Genomic DNA, 18,861 nt, shown 5'->3' on the forward strand with positions numbered 1-18,861 from the left:
TGTAGTTTCAGTTACAGGCCCAATTTTACAATGACAGTAGTGTTTCAAATTCTGACGAATTATGATGCCGCCCGAATCTCGTGGTCGTGCGGTAGCGTTCTCGCTTCCCACGCCCGGGTTCCCGGGTTCGATTCCCGGCGGGGTCAGGGATTTTCTCTACCTCGTGATGGCTGGGTGTTGTGTGCTGTCCTTAGGTTTAAGTAGTTCTAAGTTTTAGGGGACTTATGACCACAGCAGTTGAGTCCCATAGTGCTCAGAGCCATTTGAACCAATTATGATGCTCATTTTATAATTATGAACCTATGCGAAGAAATAGAAGAAACTGAGCATAATAAAACGATGAAAATAAACCCAGCCCACGTTTATGTGACTGCAAAAACGTGGAACAGTACTAAATACCTACTACAACTAGCGCAGTAGAAAATCACTGTGGGATAAAATTTTAGTTTGTAGAATCCTTCAACTTTCTGGGGTATCCTCGAGAAAAATGCGCCTCAACTTGATGAGTTAAGGGAAAAAAGCATATGAAAGTTTCCTTTAAAACAATTCTTTTCGTGTGACTTGAGATTTCATGTTGGCTTGGTTGGTTAGTTATAACTTTGCTGTTCTATAGCTTTGGGTGACTGTGCATTTCTGACTTCTAGGGAAACGAAATATATCTGATTGCAGGACAGCAGCATGAAATTGGCTCTGTCTCATAATCTTTCTAAAATTACTGCAAACTGATTAAATTCTGAACTTTATTATTAATCTCCTTTATTAAACAAATTGGTCCCTGTTCGTAAATGATCTATCTAATGATGCTATTCATGAAATGGTCCCTGTGTATTGACAATTTCCGTAGTAAACTGATGTTGAAATGAAAATATCTTACCTCGCAACGTAATTGCTTGGAAACGTGGTGCTTGCCAGCTCCAAATTTCTGACTACAATATCTGAAAACTTAGCGCAATGCTCCAGAAAGCAAGTAGACTATTTTGCACATCACTGAATGACACGCTCCATTAAATAAAAATGACTTGGATCGAAGATGTCTTAGGTGAAATATTCCGCCGGCCGCTGTGACCGAGCGGTTCTAGGCGCTTCAGTCTGGAACCGCGCGAATGCTACTGTCCCAGGTTCGAATCCTGCCTCGGGCATGGACGTGTGTGATGTCCTCAGGTTAGTTAGGTTTAAGTAGTTCCAAGTTCTAGGGGACTGATAAGCTCAGATGTTAAGTCCTATAGTGCTCAGAGCCATTTCTTTTAATATTCCTCTAGCGAACTGTTTTTAAACTTCTGATATATTATTATTTGTAAGCAATTCATGTTATAACACTCATTAATATTGACAAAGCATAACACTAATAATAAATCCTTACTCTCACAAACGTTGGACAAATCACTAATTAAAATGAAAAATACCTTACAGCGAAAATTACTCAATCTTTAATGAAAATTCTGAAGTTCCGTGATATGGATACCTCATTCACCAATGAATCGTAACTATGCTACTGCAGTGCCAATAAATAAAAATATTACCTTCAATTCTTCTTCATACTCTTTTCATTCTTAATCACTAACGAAATCCTTCTCGTCTGTTTCACAATATTCAAATACAGATCATTTTATTTAAACACAGATGCACTTAACTTTACGTCTATATTGCCACGACTCCTCTTCTCGGCATCTCTTTCACCACTGTACTCGCGATAGAACCCCCGCGCTCCTCGCTGCCCAGCAGCGATGACGAAAACAGGCACATCTTCCACCGACACAGCAGCTCTGATCAAAGACTGTCGCGCCGATAATAAGCGATTCAAAACTGTCGCTTAGCGTCTGAGACATCCATAGTACGTACAAATTCCAGACATGCAAGTAACAAACTCTCAATAGATCTGTTTCACGCATATAAGCCGGCCGATGTGGCCGTGCGGTTCTAGGCGCTTCAGTCTAGAACCGCGTGAACGCTACGGTCACAGATTCGAATCCTGCCTAGGGTATGGATGTGTGTGATGTCCTTAGTTTAGTTAGGTTTAAGTAGTTCTAAGTTCTAGGGGTCTGATGACCACAGATGTTAAGTCCCATAGTGCTCAGAGCCATTTGAACCATACATATAAAATATTTTCCCGACAGTGAACAGTTTCACTTGATCAATAACACGGGCGTGTTTCCATATGAATAAGTAACCGACGAATACGTATTTTTGGATGAACAGTTGCTGACAATTAGGCATTCAGAAGCTTGCTGACTGGCGGAACACTATCGAAGAACATGAAAATCAAAGAGTGTGCAAGTTGTGTTGTATATTTGACGTTAAGACATTAGGAGATTATTCCGACCTATGTTAGGAAACCGATGTCTTGCTGTTTGCCAATGTCTCTGAAAACTTCCGCGCACTTTGTCTCAAAACATACGAACTGGATCTTACCCGCTACTTCACTTCACCTGGTATAGCATTGGTTGCTTTGCTGGAAACTACTAATGCAAAATTGTAACTTATTACGGACAAAGAACAATCACATTTTGTTGAGTATGGCGTCAGAGGTGGTATTTTCGGTGTTTGAGTAGACGTGCTATTGTAAACAACAATTTTATGGTTGATAATAATGAGAATAGTAGTTAAACTTATATACGTTGATGTCAATAGTCTCTACAACTGGGCAATGATGCAAATCTACCTCTCTGATTTTGAATGGTTGTCTGTGGGTGGTTTTGATGTAACGAGCACATTGGATGATTCGGACATATGTTACAATTTAGAAGTAAACCTTGGAGATCCACAAAATATCCATGGACTTCACTCCAATCTACCACTATTTCCAGAGAAAATGGTACATCGTCATGCATCAATAAGCCATGAGTTTTAAAGAAGCTGATTTCATTACAGAAATTTAAAGCAAAAATACTCTTATTCTAAGCAAAATTACCCGGATATTGTCATTCCAGCAATCTCGACAGATTAAGCCTATATCGATATAAAAGCTGAAAAACAGCTGAATTCACAAAAATAATTAGAAAAGATTCTTTTTTTAAATTTAATAAAAGTGTTTCTTTGGCAAAACTATGCAGAAAACATGTAGCAAGTAACAATTGTGAAGATAGATATTGGGCTGCTGCTCTGACTGCAAGAACGAATTTTAAGTATAATGTCGCATTTCAGGAAACTTTGGTTGCTATTAAATTAAGTAGACTTAACATTCTTTTTGACAAACCCACAGCTGTAGGAAAATGTATTTTAGATATTTCTAGGAGGCTTTTAGCCGATTTCAATTATGGGTATATCTTAAAGAAATTTGAAGTGAATAATGATAGAATGTGTTCCACAGACACACATATTTCAGATGTCACCAAAAGTGATGTGCATAGGTGGTTTCTCATTTCAAGTTACCACGATAATAGCATTTATAACATTCTATCTGTCAATAAAAAAATGTGGATTTACTGGAAGATGAATTATCGGGGACATTACTACACAATTTATAGGACTAAGGTCAAAGCTGTGTGCTCCCGAAACTAAAACACAATGAGTAATGAGTAGAGGAATACGTGTGAAACACTTATCAGCAAAGCACTGATGATTACTGAGAATGTGTATTAAACAGCGTTGCTAAATCGACTGTTCGGTATATAATTCGATCCAAGTTACACAGACTTTCTACTATAAAGCAAAGTAAATTGGCATTATCCGTAAAATATGATTAACACTTCATACTCGATGGTAAAGTGAGCACTGTATCGTGTGGTCATTTTCGAGAAGACATGGCTTGTCATCAGCTTTGTGGGCAGCAGAAGTTGATTTAAAACTGATACAGCGGTAAAATACGGTTGCGGATGTAATGTGCTCAAATTATGATCTATATGTTGTAGGTATTGAAAAGACGTAAACTGTAATTGTAACCTACATATTGTAAATGTATTACTGTAGCCTACATGTTTTAGATGCATCATTGAACTGGAATTGTAACACAATGGTCGTGGACGTGTTACGATAATTTATCGAAAAACTTCCGTAATGTACTGAGCTACATACCCCCGAGTTGCGATCCGTACCCATCATGTTTGTCTGAACTTGCTTAGCATACAAAGTATTCCATCTTCTTTATGCACGTATCCAGTTGCCTAGAGAATATCGAGGTGTAGTTTTCAGAGATTGTATGTGCAAGGACTTAGCTGCATCTAGAGAAGCAAAGTATATTCATGGCAGACTATCACCTGCAGAGGTGACGCTATTTCCATCGCTATTGGTGGTGAATGATCTAATGACACGCCCATCCTTGAAGCAGAAAGCTCTCTTATTAGCCTGTTTCCAAGAAATAAAAGAGGAAAGAGCGGAAGCGGCGTGGCTTAAGGAGGAGCTGATAAATGTGATTAGACATGCTGAGATGGCCTTAAGTTCTGAGCTATGGAAGGGTACATACATGTAACACAATTGGCTTAGAAGCTCTTCAGTTAGTCTGTTTACTAGAAACTACACAGAAAAGAAGGAAGGGCAGAGGCGAAGGAGTGGGAGCAAGGGGGGGGGGGGGAGGGGTTGTGGCTTAGGAATGTAGTGCTTGGCTTGGGAAAGGAAGGATGGCGTCATTTGTTGGTCCTTGCATGTAGGCAACCCGATTATCGGAAGTTAAATTTTGTGCAGAATGCCTTTTGTCCTCCGCCCATTGTCCAGAATGTCTATTAATCTTCTTCTACCTGTGGTAAAAGTTTCATACAACTGGGAAATTCCCGATGGAGATATGGTAATCCACATACGAGAAGCATGTCATCTTATTAGAGTTTTCAAATACGGGATCACAAAAGATCGTAATAAGCCGCTCTTATCCTCCACTTACATTAAAGCATTTACTAGGCACAAATCGAAGTCGCTTATCTGAATTCCTCAGTCATTTATGATATCGTTATCACGAATTAGAAACGAAGTATTGGCAGAAAACCTCCCCTGCTATTGAAGCTCAAGGTGAGTAGCTCGCTCTGAAACTTCCAGGGAGCAACGCTATAAAAATTCAGAAGATGCACAGGAAATTACCAAATAGCCAGAGATGACATGTGCAGCAACAGCACGGGACTATTTGCTTACAGCTGTCACTGAAAAGTGAATGAGTTAAGTTCTAGCGGCTCCACCCGCGACGCAAACGCTGTCCCCAGGGAACCAGTACCGGGAAGGCAGGCTACGACTGCCGCATACGTTACGGCCTGTTCCTTGTACTCAGGTAGGTGGCATATCGATTGTAGGCGTGTTAACGGATTTGGAAAGAAGTATGAGAAATGCCTTCCGCCATTTAGCACTGCGGACATCGAAAACATCTCGTAATAGATCCTATAATCAAGAGAATCTCCTAATACTGTCATTAGCAGTATATGCTCCTGCATTTTCCTTCATGAAATAACCACAATTCTTTCCGTTAATTGTTAGTTTTCTGAAAAAAAGTGTCAATATTTTGCTCACATATCTGTCGGAAGTTATATTTCGATGAAAAAGGATTGGTCCAACAATTGTATTGCGATCATTGAACACCTCAGTTCTTTTTCACAGGATACAAAAACTCGCGGTGTAACTAGTGAGACTTCTGTGGACTCCAGTATCCGACTGTTCTGGGAGTTCAGGTACCCCAACACATGCACCCACGCTTCACCAGAAAAAAGAGAGCGATTGAGGTTCAGTGTCCCATAGAGGGCAGACTGGATAAGCTAGTTGCTGGACTGACGCCGAAAACAGTGTCTGAACTGGTCAGCAGATGTACTGGTACTACTAAGCTGCACAACGAGATTCTCAGTTCTTTCCACAGCCACTCCTTACTCGTCTATTCCGCCACCTTTACGAGTCCGTGGAACTGGCCACAGCGCTTGCAGCGATCTGAACCTCCACATTATTACTTTCCAGGCAACGCTGGACACAGTGCTTGTCTCATACATGAAAACAATGTTTTTGGGCTCTGTATACACAGAACTTAGACAGTTTCAAAATTCTTGAGAAAGTGCAAATCTTGATAATGTGGTAGACAGAAAAAGTTAACAGCAACAACTAAGCAAATCAGACGTATACGGTATATACTGCTGCCATGAGTCAACGGCGAGTCAGCAGCGAGAGTAAATGAGAGTCAACAGCAGACAGCACGTTCGTGTCATCCATATGTATTATAAAAGAGGATGTAAGTGTATATTTTCCACATATTCCCCTAAATCAATGGATCGTTTCAAAGAAACTTAGTGCACATGTCACTTACTGTCTGGAAAGAACCAGTGTTGGGTTAAGACATAGCTACCTGTCAAAGAGGTGGTGGTGGTGGTGGTGAAAACGTTGTGCTCACGATGCACAAACAGCCAGAATACGAGTGTAGTCAACCAGTAGTTAAGAATGAGAGCACTTAGTGATTTGCAGCCAAGTATAAACATAATTTAAAACGTGTACGAGACTTTTTATTGTACTCGCCCCACACAAAATGATGAAAGGGAAAGAAAAGGGTTTTCTCTTACACCATTTTCGCTGTTCATACAGTATAACTGCTATATGAAGTATGACATTTTACTTTAATACTTCTTCACTAACAACTCTATTCCGAACAAAATTTTGCAGACAGTATCCACATATACCACTGAATGTACTTCCATAAATACATTGATCAGCTTAAACATTATGACCACCGACCTACTGTCGATATTGAGCGAGGAGGTGCAGTGGTTAGCATTCTGGACTCGCATTCAGGTGGACGACACTTCAAACTCACGTCCTGCCATTCAGATTTAGGTTTTCCGTGATTTCCCTAAGTCGCTCAGGCAAATGCAGGGATGGTTCCTTTGAAAGGTCACGGCCGATTTCCTTCCCCATCCTTGAAAAAATCCGAGCTTGTGCTCCATCTCTAACGACCTCGATGTTGACGGGACGTTAAATCCAATCAATCTCTCTTCTTTCCAGGTGAGTAATGACTGCTAGTCAAACACACAGTATGTACATGTACATGTAGTATCAGTGAGCGTGGGGAACACATGCGATTTATCTGAATTTGACCGCGGGCAGATTGTGATGGCTCAGAGGCTCGGCATTAGGCGAAACAAGCTGTATCATTATACGGGGTACAGAGGCGAGTGAGTGTGCCGGGCTTACCCGACTTCACTACCACCAGCGCCATGCTATCATAATTTCCTGTGCTCATCGTACAAAGGAATGCGCCATAATCTAAGAGTGGAATTAAAAATTAAAATAACTTTTTCCAAACTTTGTCAATGTGTGCTTCAGTCTATTAATGCTGAATAAAATCATCTTGGTTTTCAAGCTACATCAGTTCGAATAAAATTCTCAAGTTTTCGATGGCCATCTCCGCCAGCGTCGTCAGGAGCAAAACGACTGACTGTCAGTCAGCCCGAAAATTTTATTCGAATTAAAGTAGCTTAAGAACCGAGATTTTATTCCAGATATGCCACCGTGAAAGACTCCTAGGACGCATAGGCCTATACTAAGGTTAACGTTGTAATGTCGCAGATTGATCAAATGTATACGTTAAGGAAACTTTACGATTTAAAAAAAAGTGTGAAGCTGAATAATAAAACTACAGAGCCAAGAATTGTTTAGAATATGCAAATGTACTTCACAGTTAAAAATTACAAGTCTCAACTTGATCAAATCAAGTTGGTTAAATTCAACGGTTTTACGAAAAATTGAAGCCGCTAAATATTAGACTCAGAAAGCTGAAAATTCGCATGTAGAGCGAGTTTCACATTTCACTCATTACATTTGTGACACCAATAAGCTACCTCTATTACTTCTCAAGTTACTCACTAAAAACCAAATTTGGAACGAAAACGTCCTTATTCGTGGTAGATTGAATATCACTTGTATTTGTAATAGAAAGTTCTGATTACAGCACTCGATTTCATACGTGGAATAATACCGCCGTACCAACTTACAAAACTGTATTGTAAATAACAGTGGTTAGTGGTTACAAGGAATTTTAAAGTGGCAGTTAAGATGTTATGGTCTACTGGGACTACTGATGGTTCTACGCTAAAAATTCTAGCTGGCAAAGTTTAAACGCAGTCGAGCTAAAACCTTCTCATTAACTAAATCAAACTTAATTATATTTATATAAAAATTGAGAAGATCGTAAATAGTGAAACGACAGAGCTATTAATTGTGACGTGTCCGTAAAGGGAGCCATTTAGATATTGCTACCTGCGCCGGGGGCCGTTCATAGCAGATGTTCCGTTTGGCGGGCCGCTGCCACCCTATATAAACACAGCCAGAGGGGCAGTGGAGGGACACTTTGCACCGAGATGTCAATCTTTTCGCGTCAGTCAAACGCCTGTGTACGTCGTATCTCGGATAACATCAAAGCTGGGCAGACTTGAACGGGTTATCGGTAAAAGTAGGAAGTCAGCTAGTGAGGACTGTACACCATCCTTGATCGCTTGGGTGTCACGGAAGTAACTGTTTGTGTGCCTCCTGCAATGTCGGCAAACTCGCGTGGAAAGTGGCGAGATTATTTCCCATTTTAAGGCGAGCAATTAATTTTGGTGATAGACCATTTTATTTGGAACTTCCCGTCGCCTATGAACTGTTAATAGTGCTGCTTTTATAGGGATATTATTATTATTAGGGATATTACTATATTTGCTACCCGTGATCTATTACAGAATATATCAGCCACTTAAAACTCAGAACTTTTCTTTACAGTCATAGTTCCTGATCCTGCTGCAGTAAATAGCAAATAGGAACATTTTCTTTCCGTTACTAGAAAGAGTAATGTGGGCTTCCAGACTGGAAATTATGGCTAGTACTTTCTCCATCGCTTTTTGGCTGACCCCAGATATAGTTTTCAGGCTCTTGTAAGCGGCGAAGGTAGCTGTGTAGCACACACATACAGTTTAAGTGTCTTTTTACAACGACATAATGAAATAACGACTATTTGATTATTTACCCGCCGCCCCATAAGCATGAACATTCCAGAAACTTGGCGACTTGGGTGTTCGGGGAGTGCTGTGGTGAGTGTTTTTAACACGTGGCGAAACAAAGATGAAACCACATCTATACGTCGTGGACTTGGGCGGCCAATACTCATTACAAATGTCGAAGCCGTAGACTGGTAAAACAGGACAGGCGGCGAACTGTGGTGGAACTAACGTCAGGCTTTAATGCTAGGCAGAGTACAAAATGGTTCAAATGGCTCTAAGCACTATGGGACTTAACACCTGAGGTCATCAGTACCCTAGACTTAGAACTACTTAAACCTGGCTAACCTAAGGGCATCACACACATCCATGCCCGAGGCAGGATTCGAACCTGCGACCGTAGCGGTCACGCGGTTCCAGACTGTAGCGCCTAGAACCGCTAGGCCTCCCCGGCCGGCGCGGCTCAGGTGAATGTCCCTCATAACACAATACTACCCTCAACCGACCGGCGTCCGTGGCGTGCTGCACGTTTCGAACACCTGGAAGACGTCGTATCCGGACGCAGCCATAGACCTTCCACAACAAGAAACTTGATGCATACGACCAGGTGACATGTGTCCATTGATCCACGGTCCTATCTCGATTATTCACGTGTCTACAGCACTTGTAATTGACAATGTCGTTGGATCAACATTATCCCTAGGCCGCTGAAACACGTTACTTGACAGCTGGCGTGTACTTGGCTATACCGTGATTGTGAGGCTGCGACGGCTGCCACAGCACACACCCGACAACTGATAGCCCCGAAGCATGTTTTGTAAATGTAGGATACAGTCACCTTTTGTATTAGCCGTCGCATTATATTGTACACCCAAGCACAGCAAAGAACGTTTTTCTAACACTGGAGAGAAAATCTACGGAGAAAAGATTTTCATCGCGCACTTTTACTTGGATCCTCTGTGATAAGTGGAAGTCCAGCTGACTTCATACCTCTGTGGAATGTTTATGGTCGTTGTCAACATTAGATATGTACCAGTATTATGCACCGTTAACGATAAGCAGCCGTTGTGAATACAGTGTCGATTCGCCTGCGCTGTTGTGAGTAGTGATTGTTAGTATTATTTACAAAACTGAGCGAAGAGGCTGTACGTTGCCCATATAGCGAATCGCCATTAACTTTGACACATGTGCAACGCATTAATTTATTGCCCGTTGTGTTTTTTTTTTAAAAAAAGCTGCAAGCTGGATGTTCTGGAAGGAGGTATTGGGGCTCGTCTCAGCAGCCAATGTGCTACGAGCCGATCGCAAGCTTCCGCTTCCGGTATCCTCCGCTCAGGGGCCACGTAAACCTATGCGATCAGTATATGAAAACCGGAAATAAATAACAACTAAAGTTCATGACAGTGTCTGAGAGATCATTCTGAATTGTTAACGTAATAGCTCCACATGAAACATCGTATAATAATGTAAACCTAAGCATAACGATCGTAAAAAGAAGTAAAGAAAAATGTTCATAGCCCACTCGGTTGTATGGAGGAAGAATTAATTCCAGTTACATTTACACTCACCAGTTTACGATGTCAATAGCACAATTCCATCCAGTTTTTCTTCATTATCGTAGGAATCGGCGCCAAAACCGTCGTCGTCGTCAAGAGAAATCATTAGCTGGTCATTCTCATTTATAAATCCGTCTATAGTCTGTGCTTCTCTAGTAAGCTTACCAACATGATTAACTTTCCTCCTCCATGAGGTTCCACCTACAGTAACAAAACCTTCACGTAGCATCCTTTCCATTTCTGTTATCGTAAAAGACTTATTATTTCGAACGTAAGCCTTGACATCACAGACTTATGTTTTACAAGTGACTATAACCGCAGCTTTGTCATGCGCATGTCTGCAGCAAGCTCTCTCGCCTGCAACTACTGCACCTTAGTTTCTTCGAGATCACTAGTTGTTGGAGTTTTGTCTAATATCACAGAATGATTAGTGCACTAACCCTTACAAACACTGTCGGAAAACTAAACTGGAGCACCAGATTTCTAAATCACTGGAGAAATCGTAGGTGGTCCACATCCTCATGACAGTTACAGGTTTTTCTCGATCGAAAAACAAAAAGTCCTTCACGCACAGAACCGTTTGAGGAACCTGCAAGGGCCACAATTAACCGGGATCCTCTTCCCATTGGCTGATGACCGCTGCTATTCGGAGCATCATCTGACCAGCATTTATCGTCTGCTTCCCCAGGGTGAACCCAGATTTCATCTAATCATATAATTCAATGTATATCCTCTACTACAGTTCCATGTAAGAAAATACTACGAGCCGCAACAACATGAGCTCTTTCGAGCAGCAGTTGTCGTCCGTCTAACTTTTTAAAGAGGAAGCCCATACTTTTAACACCATTTCAAGTGACGTTTTCACCCTTGAGAAAGGTTCACTTTCTTTCAAAGAAATTAGGAACTTCGCTATTGTGGGGTATTATTTCCTGCGGTAATATCCGTAAGTGTACTGACGAACTGCATCGATTTGGAGCGAACCAATATCTGTGACTGGACTAGGCTGCTTTGTTTTCTTTGCAGGAGTACTTAAAAATACACTGTTTACAGGGGTTTTGTTCCACACAGTTTACTTCACTATCTTGCATATCTTGAAGTAGCACTCCTTTCCTTATAACAGTTCTTTGAGTCCTAGTTTTCCAGGTACCGTACGCTTTAAAGCTTTAGGAATAGACGCAAGCCTACGAACAGAAACAAATTCTTTTTCTTGCTAGTAAAAATCAGCTGTCCTTCATAGCAGTTCCAAAACTTCGCTGTTTAACGGAACTCCACGACGCAACCGACTGTCACTCTGTGAGCGACGTCGGTTTGGTGCTATTATTAAACATAAACTGTAGTCGAGACGGTAGCACAACTATGTAGAAACAGGCCGTCGCACACGAACACACAGTGCTTTCGCAGAGGCAGCAGCATGGCAGCGTCGACGCTGGAGCCGGCTTTTGTTGCTGTACCGTAGGTGATTCAGAAGAGCAGCACCTCGCGTTCCTCTTTTGTTTGTCCGTCATACTGCCAACTTTAAGGCGCCTATGGAGTGACCTTGAAGTGACATATTTCAGCGGCCCGGATACATAAAACGTAGGAGACGTCCACTGGCGAGGAGCCCCATGTTCGACAATGTGCGCTGACGGACGTGGTCTTGTGACCGCACCAGCATTTGACTCTGCCGTCGGATCTGCCACAAATCGCCGTCTATCCAGCCCTACAGAACAGACAAGCCTTCGATGTCCACGTTCTGTGATAAGACATGGACGTGCAATACTTTTTTGCCCAGTTGTGGTTTCACCGACATTCAACCACTTCCTACAGATGCTCTCGGCAATACCACACGAACAGCTTCGCCGTTTATGGGATGCTCGTTCCCAGGCCCATAAGAATCTGCCTTCCCTCGATGTCACCTACGCCGGTGTATTTCCTCATTTCTGGACACACTTCGCTTGCAATGATTCCCCGTTTGCCTCTGCTCCACTTACATGCTTTTCTTGCCGCTTGACGTCCCGCAATACTACCAGGCGACATTCAGTGTCTCGGTGCGTAGTGATGTTAATGTTATGGGTGGTATTGTAGTTTCGTGCTAGTATGTAAGGCTGCAGGGAGGGTTATGGTAATATAAAATGTACTGGGAAATTAGAAGAAACCAAACCAGAGTTTCTTAGCAGAGGCAATATAGAGTCAAAATTCCCTGGAGAGCAGAGAGCATGACGACATAATTCATGTGCATCCATGCTAAATATTGTGCAGACAAAACCCAATGCACTGTTTTAAATCGCATTTACTTGTCCACCCAGTGGCTGGAAGAGGCATCCCGAAATAAGAAAGTTCACTCACGAAAGAGTTACTTGTTATAAAATAGGCAAACTTCTGGCGAGAAGTCATCCTATGAATATCAGTAATAACCGAAGGTAACGAGACGAAGACCACACGCCGTAATGAAAAGAGCCTACAAAGCGCAAGAACTTAATATTACTTACAAACTCCGCAAGCCACTACAGGGTTCATGCGGAGGGCACCTTGTACCACCGTTATTCATTCTCTTTGTTGCTCCACTCGCAACGAAGCGATGAAAGAGTGATTGTCCATTTGCTTCCGTACGAGCCCACGTTTCTTTTATCTTGTCTTGACGGTGCTTCGGCGAGAAGTGCGTTAGCGGTATTAGAATCGTTCTGCAGTCCATCACAGATGCCGGTTCTCTCATTTTCCCAATAGTGTCTCGCAAAAAGAACTTCGTCTTCTCTTAAGGGGTTTCAACTGAGTCACGAAGAATATCCGTAACATTCGCACGCTGATCGAACCTATCGGTAACAAATCTAACAGCTCGAGCCTGAATTGCTTCGATGTCTTAAAACCCGACCTGGAGACGATCTCACTTTGTCAGCATTCGGAAATGGGTCGTCCAAGTGTTCTGTACGCAGTCTCCTTTACAGATAAGCTACATTTTCCTAGAATTCTCCGAATAAACCAAAGTCGATCATTCGCCTTCCCTACAACCGATCTCGTGTGCTTGTTAGTTAGTTAGTTAGTTTCTTTTATAGAAATGTGGAACGAGTCAGTTTACAGAATGCGTGTGCATGTTTAGTGTTAATAATAAGGAACACATTATTGTTCAACCCCACTCATGCAAATACAAATAAAAACTAGTTTTTAAAATACCTTAGACGTTACCAGTTTTTAAATAAAAATCCGTCCATGCAATAGAACTAATTGCCTGGGAGAAATGATTTTAGGTTATATTTGAAACTTGTTTTGCTACGTGTCAGACATTTTATGTTACTGGGCAAATGATCAAAAATGTTCGTCACTGCACGTTGAACTCCTCTCTGAGCCACTGCCAACTTTAGCAATGAATAATAAAGGTCATTTATGCCTCTACTATTGTAGGTATTGACATCACTGTTCTTCTCAAACTGTGATGGATTATTTATGACAAATTTCATTAGCGAACATAAGTATTGTGACGATATAGCTCAAATGCCTAGCTCCTTAAGGAGGTACCTACGTGACCTCCGTGGATGAGCAGTCCATCTTATTCTTACTACTTACAATCAGTACTTTCTTTCTAAGTGATGAATCATCCCAGAAAATTATTCCGAAAGACATTACTGAGTGGAAATATGCAAAATACGTCAGGAGGTTGATTCGTTTGTTTTCAGATCTAACAATCATACAAAGAGCAAAGGTAACTGAATTTGATTGTCTGAGAAGCTCAGTAATATGCTTCTTCCAGTAGAAGTGTTCATGAATATGTACCCCCATAAATTTGGAACATTCTATACTTTCTACTTGCTCCTGTTCATGTGCTACATCAATTTATTGTTGGTATGGTTGTTGTACGGAACTGAAAACATAGTGTTTTTTCTCAAACTTAAGGGAGAGTCCATTTTCAGAGAACCACTCAGTAACTCTTTCAAAAACATCATTAATTATCCCTTCTGTTGCTTATTCTATAACGGTGTTTATTATAACACTTGTGTCGTCGACAAAAAGTACAAATTCTGCTTGTTAAATGCTAAGTGGTAGGTTATCTTCTTGTTTCATTTCATGCCACTTTCCAACGTTGTGCCTAGATACTTAATCGACTTTATTGCGTCACGTAGCACATCTCTAATGCTGTTTTAGAACATTACAGGATTGTGTTTCTTACTCACCTTCATTAACTTATATTTTCCCACATTTAGACCTAGTCATCATTTATTCTACTGCAGTAACTAGTGTCGACACCAACAAAGCTAGCAGAAGAAACTTGAAAACGGCATCTAATCAGTGATGAACTCGTGGGAATTTGTGCGGAAGTGTATGTAGCAAATTGTGTCCACCTATGCAGTGGCGCTTGTCAGTAATAGACTAGCCGTCTACCAACAACAGCAAGATGGAGCTTGTCGACAAACGGATATTTTTTAGGAATTTTCTGTTGCTGGCGCTCTACTTAAGCAGCGTTAGCGCTCTTGTGCGTGCAATACTCACTTGCGACACGCGGACACTTGCGACCCGGTGCGGCCGGCGAGGCGTCGTGCACGCACACGCAGAGCGACGTGCTGTTGGGGAAATGTCTGCACGCCGCCTCTGGCCCGCACGGCGGCGCGCACTTGCTGCCTGTAACAGGGAAAAACACCGGGTTATCAATTTGTTAAAATGGCTCTGAGCACTATGGGACTTAACATCTGAGGTCATCAGTCTCCTAGAACTCAGAACTACTTAAACCTAACTAACCTAAGGACAGCACACACATCCATGCCCGAGGCAGGATTCGAACCTGCGATCGTAGCGGTCGCGCGGTTCCAGACTGAAGCGCCTAGAACCTCTCGGCCACACCGGTCGGCACTGAGTTATCCTGGGCGGTTCAGCTCAGGTGTGAAGGACAAAATATGCCAACGAAACAACAGTCATTAGCGAGACTGTTGAATGTGCGAGTAGGGTTAACGAAACGAGTGTGATTCGAATACCAATTCCAGAGTGTTTCATCCTTTCCACGTTACGCTCAATCAACAGCTCAGTGACAGTGATCTTCAAAGTCGGTTGCAAATCTCCGAATGGCGTCTACGAAAACTTCGAAATGACGCATCATGCACTACTGCTCAGCTGAAAATCCGCGCCGGCCGAGAGATCTGCATAAACGGCGACCTTGATTGATCTGTCAACATTTGTTGGGGGCTATTTGAGAATCGTGACGTTGGTGCCTGTCCGCCTGTTACATTGTTGAGACTCTGAATAGGCACAAGTACCTGGCGATAACTGGATCGCTCGTTCGGTAGATAGAAAATTACCTGTACCTTTACCAAACGTAATAGCTACGGCCTTTTATCTGCGGGAAGGACTAAAAGTTTAGGTTTACAAGGAAATGGCAATGACTCCCGATGACATGGAACATCCAACGTGCAGCTGTGACTGCGCGAAATCGCTTTATTGTCCGCAGCTCGTGGTCTTGCGGTAGCGTTCTCGCTTCCACCGCACGGGGTCCCGGGTTCCATTCCCGGTGGGTCAGGAATTTTCTCTGCCTCGTGATGATTAGGTGTTGTGTGTTCTTCATCATTTCATCATCATTGACGCGCAAAGTCGTCGAAGTTGCGTCACCTAAAAAGAAATTGCAATACGGCGGCCAAACTTCCCCGTATGGGGCCTCCCGGCCAACAATGATATACGATCACTATTATTATTATCGCTTTATTGCATGGTCAGCGCTCAAGGTCAACACTTCAAGTGCCTGATATGATAGTCGTAATAATAAACACTTGAACCTTACGTGAGTTGCGTGTTTACTTACAAAATGTACAGTAGTGTGCCGGCCTCAGGTGGCCGAGCGGCTCTAGGCGCTTCAGTCTGGAACCGCGCGACGCTACGGTCGCAGGTTCGAATCCTGCCTCGGGCATGGATGGGTGTGATGTCCTTAGGTTGGTTAGGTTTAAGTAGTTCTAAGTTCTAGGGGACTGATGACCTCAGCTGTTAAGTCCCATAGTGCTCAGTCATTTGAATCATTTGTACAGTAGTGTGAATGTGTGAAGGACCTCTTGTGATGGCGGGACAGTGGTTTGCTGGTCCGCTATTTCTATAAAGGCTTTTCCAACTACTACAGAAATAAAAGTATTCTGTTTCATAATGAAACGTATTGTAATCGAAAAGCTCTAAACTAAGCTATAATCAACGAAAATATATTAAGAACGAGTGCGGTAAATATATCAAAGGGCGGTTTTGACTAAATTGTAGAGGACAATAGGGCTCATCTTGGATGCAATAAACGTAAACGTATACCATTTAAATATTACTGATTAAGGTACTACACAAAACTGTCGACCAAGTTTTTATGGTACGATAAAAATAGACTGAAGGAATAAAATTGGAACACCAAGGAGGAGTTGTGTGACATAAAAGAAAGTTGGTAGGCGTGTATGTACATCTGGAAGATGAAGTCTATTCAGGTTTGTCGCCAGTCGCATAAGAGCGGCGCTAGTGGCGCCACTATGAGTGTGCAAATAAGGTTTGCTTTAAATACACGTGTAACGGTCGTGAGCGTTAGTTGCCTTTGAGACTGGAGGTATTGAGTTGATATTAGTCAAGAATGTTTTCAAGGCGACAAAGAAGCCATTATCTGCCCCTCACTTAGTTTGAACGAGGTCGTGCAATAGGGCTACGAGAAGCTGGGCGTTCCTTCAGAGATACTGCAGAAAGACTTGGCAGGAATGTAGCCATCGTACTCTATTGCTGGCAGCGGTGTTCACAGGAATGTACGGCGCAAGATTGGGCTCCGGACGATCACACGGCACTACCGGGAGGGAAGATACCGCATTCGGCGCTTGGCTCTGGCGCTTCGTAGCGCATCTGCAGCAGCAATTTGAGTAGTAGTTAGCACCACAGGGACGCAACAAACTGTTACTAATTTGTTACTTCAAGGACAGCTTCGACTCAGACGCCCTGCAACCTGCATTCCACTGACCCCAGATCACCACTATCTCTGACTTTAGATATGTTCAGCGAGAGCTCATTGGAGGGCAGGGTGGAGGTCCGTATATGTTTTCTGATAGGAGATGGATCTGTCTCGGTGGCAGTGATGGCCTTGTGCTGGTTAGAAGGAGGCCTGCAATCAGCTTTGTGTGCGAGCTAGACACATTGGCCTACACCCGGAGTTAAGGTCTGGGGTGCGATTCCGTATGACAGCAGGTGCACTCTCGTGGTTATCCGACACACCCTGACTGCAAATTTGTATCTCAGCCTGGTGATTTGACCTGTTACTCTGCCATTAATGAACAGCATCCTATGGGGTGTTTTCCAACAGGATAATGCTCGCCCACATACCCAACATGCCCTACAGAGTGTGGACATGTTGCCTTGGCCTGCTCGACCACCAGATCTGTCTCCAGTCGAACACATTGCATGGGGGCTTAATTAAATATATATGATTGAAAATGTTTTTTTATTTTTCGTTGCTGTATGTCCGATTACGCTGTGTCTCGTAATCGGTTGGCCCTGACTAGTATTATTACGCTATCTGACTGCAACAAACAATGTAAGAAAATTTTCGTAAATACAGTTAATTAATTAAGTCCCCAGCAACTATAAAACCTACCAAATCCAAGCACAAATGTAACTGTTCTGTATGTGGGAGTGTGACTCAACGTCCACACCTGGCACGGTTCTTTTCCAACAAGACAAGAATTTTTTTAAATACCAACTATGCTGACGTGACAAAAGAAATTTAGAAAAACTGTAATTGCGTAAGAAAACCAGAATTCACTCTAATACAAGAACACAAGCCAGATGCTTTGTTGACTGAACCTGTAGTGACGCATTATTTCAGATACACAATTAATGAAAGAGCATTGTAAGTTTTACCTTCATATATATTGACGAAATGCACACAATAACATCTGCTATCTCTCCCATCAAATAACTGCATAAAACATGGAACAACACTCTTTACTACAACATCTTACTCCAACTTCACGACAACCACCAGCTCTTAACACACACTGTCCTCTACGAACTCTCAACAACCACTGACTGCCATGAGATCTTAACACGCACTGACTTCCACGAGCTCTCTAACACGCACTGTGGAGGCGGCTTAATAATACTCTTTGGCGCAATCTCTGGCGCAGTGGCTCAGTGTAGCCACCTTTCAACATACGGAACATTAGCTAAGAACTACTCCAGCGTCATCCACAAATAGCAGTAACCTTCCCTGTATAAACCGACTAAGTGCAACAGGCAGGGAACTCCATCGCACAAACTGATATCCGGTAATTGTACAACATAATGCATGGATGATTGCACGCTTGCAGCCAGTGTTCTGACGATTAACGTACCAGCATTCCACGTTTATAGTGGCTTATCTCACGCTTACATCAGCGTGTGATCTGGCAGTGTTAATCACTTAAATACATTATCTAGTCTAATGTATTCCCGAAAGTTCCTTACTGTACCTTAATAATTTTTTGGTGTTGAGATTTTTGTCCCAG

The 18,861-nt window shown here is 42.4% G+C and overlaps 1 protein-coding gene across 2 annotated transcripts in view; it reads right to left on the minus strand.

Annotated features, from left to right (window-relative positions):
- The window catches only part of LOC126481451 (uncharacterized), a 259,781-nt gene that overhangs the window by 70,274 nt on the left and 170,646 nt on the right, over positions 1-18,861 (minus strand). For both annotated transcript variants that reach the window (XM_050105223.1, XM_050105222.1), the window contains exon 2: positions 14,876-15,004. In XM_050105223.1, the coding sequence (XP_049961180.1) occupies positions 14,876-15,004 (129 nt within the window). The remainder of the gene's footprint in view (positions 1-14,875; positions 15,005-18,861) is intronic.

Source organism: Schistocerca serialis, chromosome 5 (assembly GCF_023864345.2).
Source record: "Schistocerca serialis cubense isolate TAMUIC-IGC-003099 chromosome 5, iqSchSeri2.2, whole genome shotgun sequence".
Taxonomy (NCBI): Eukaryota; Metazoa; Arthropoda; class Insecta; order Orthoptera; family Acrididae; genus Schistocerca; species Schistocerca serialis.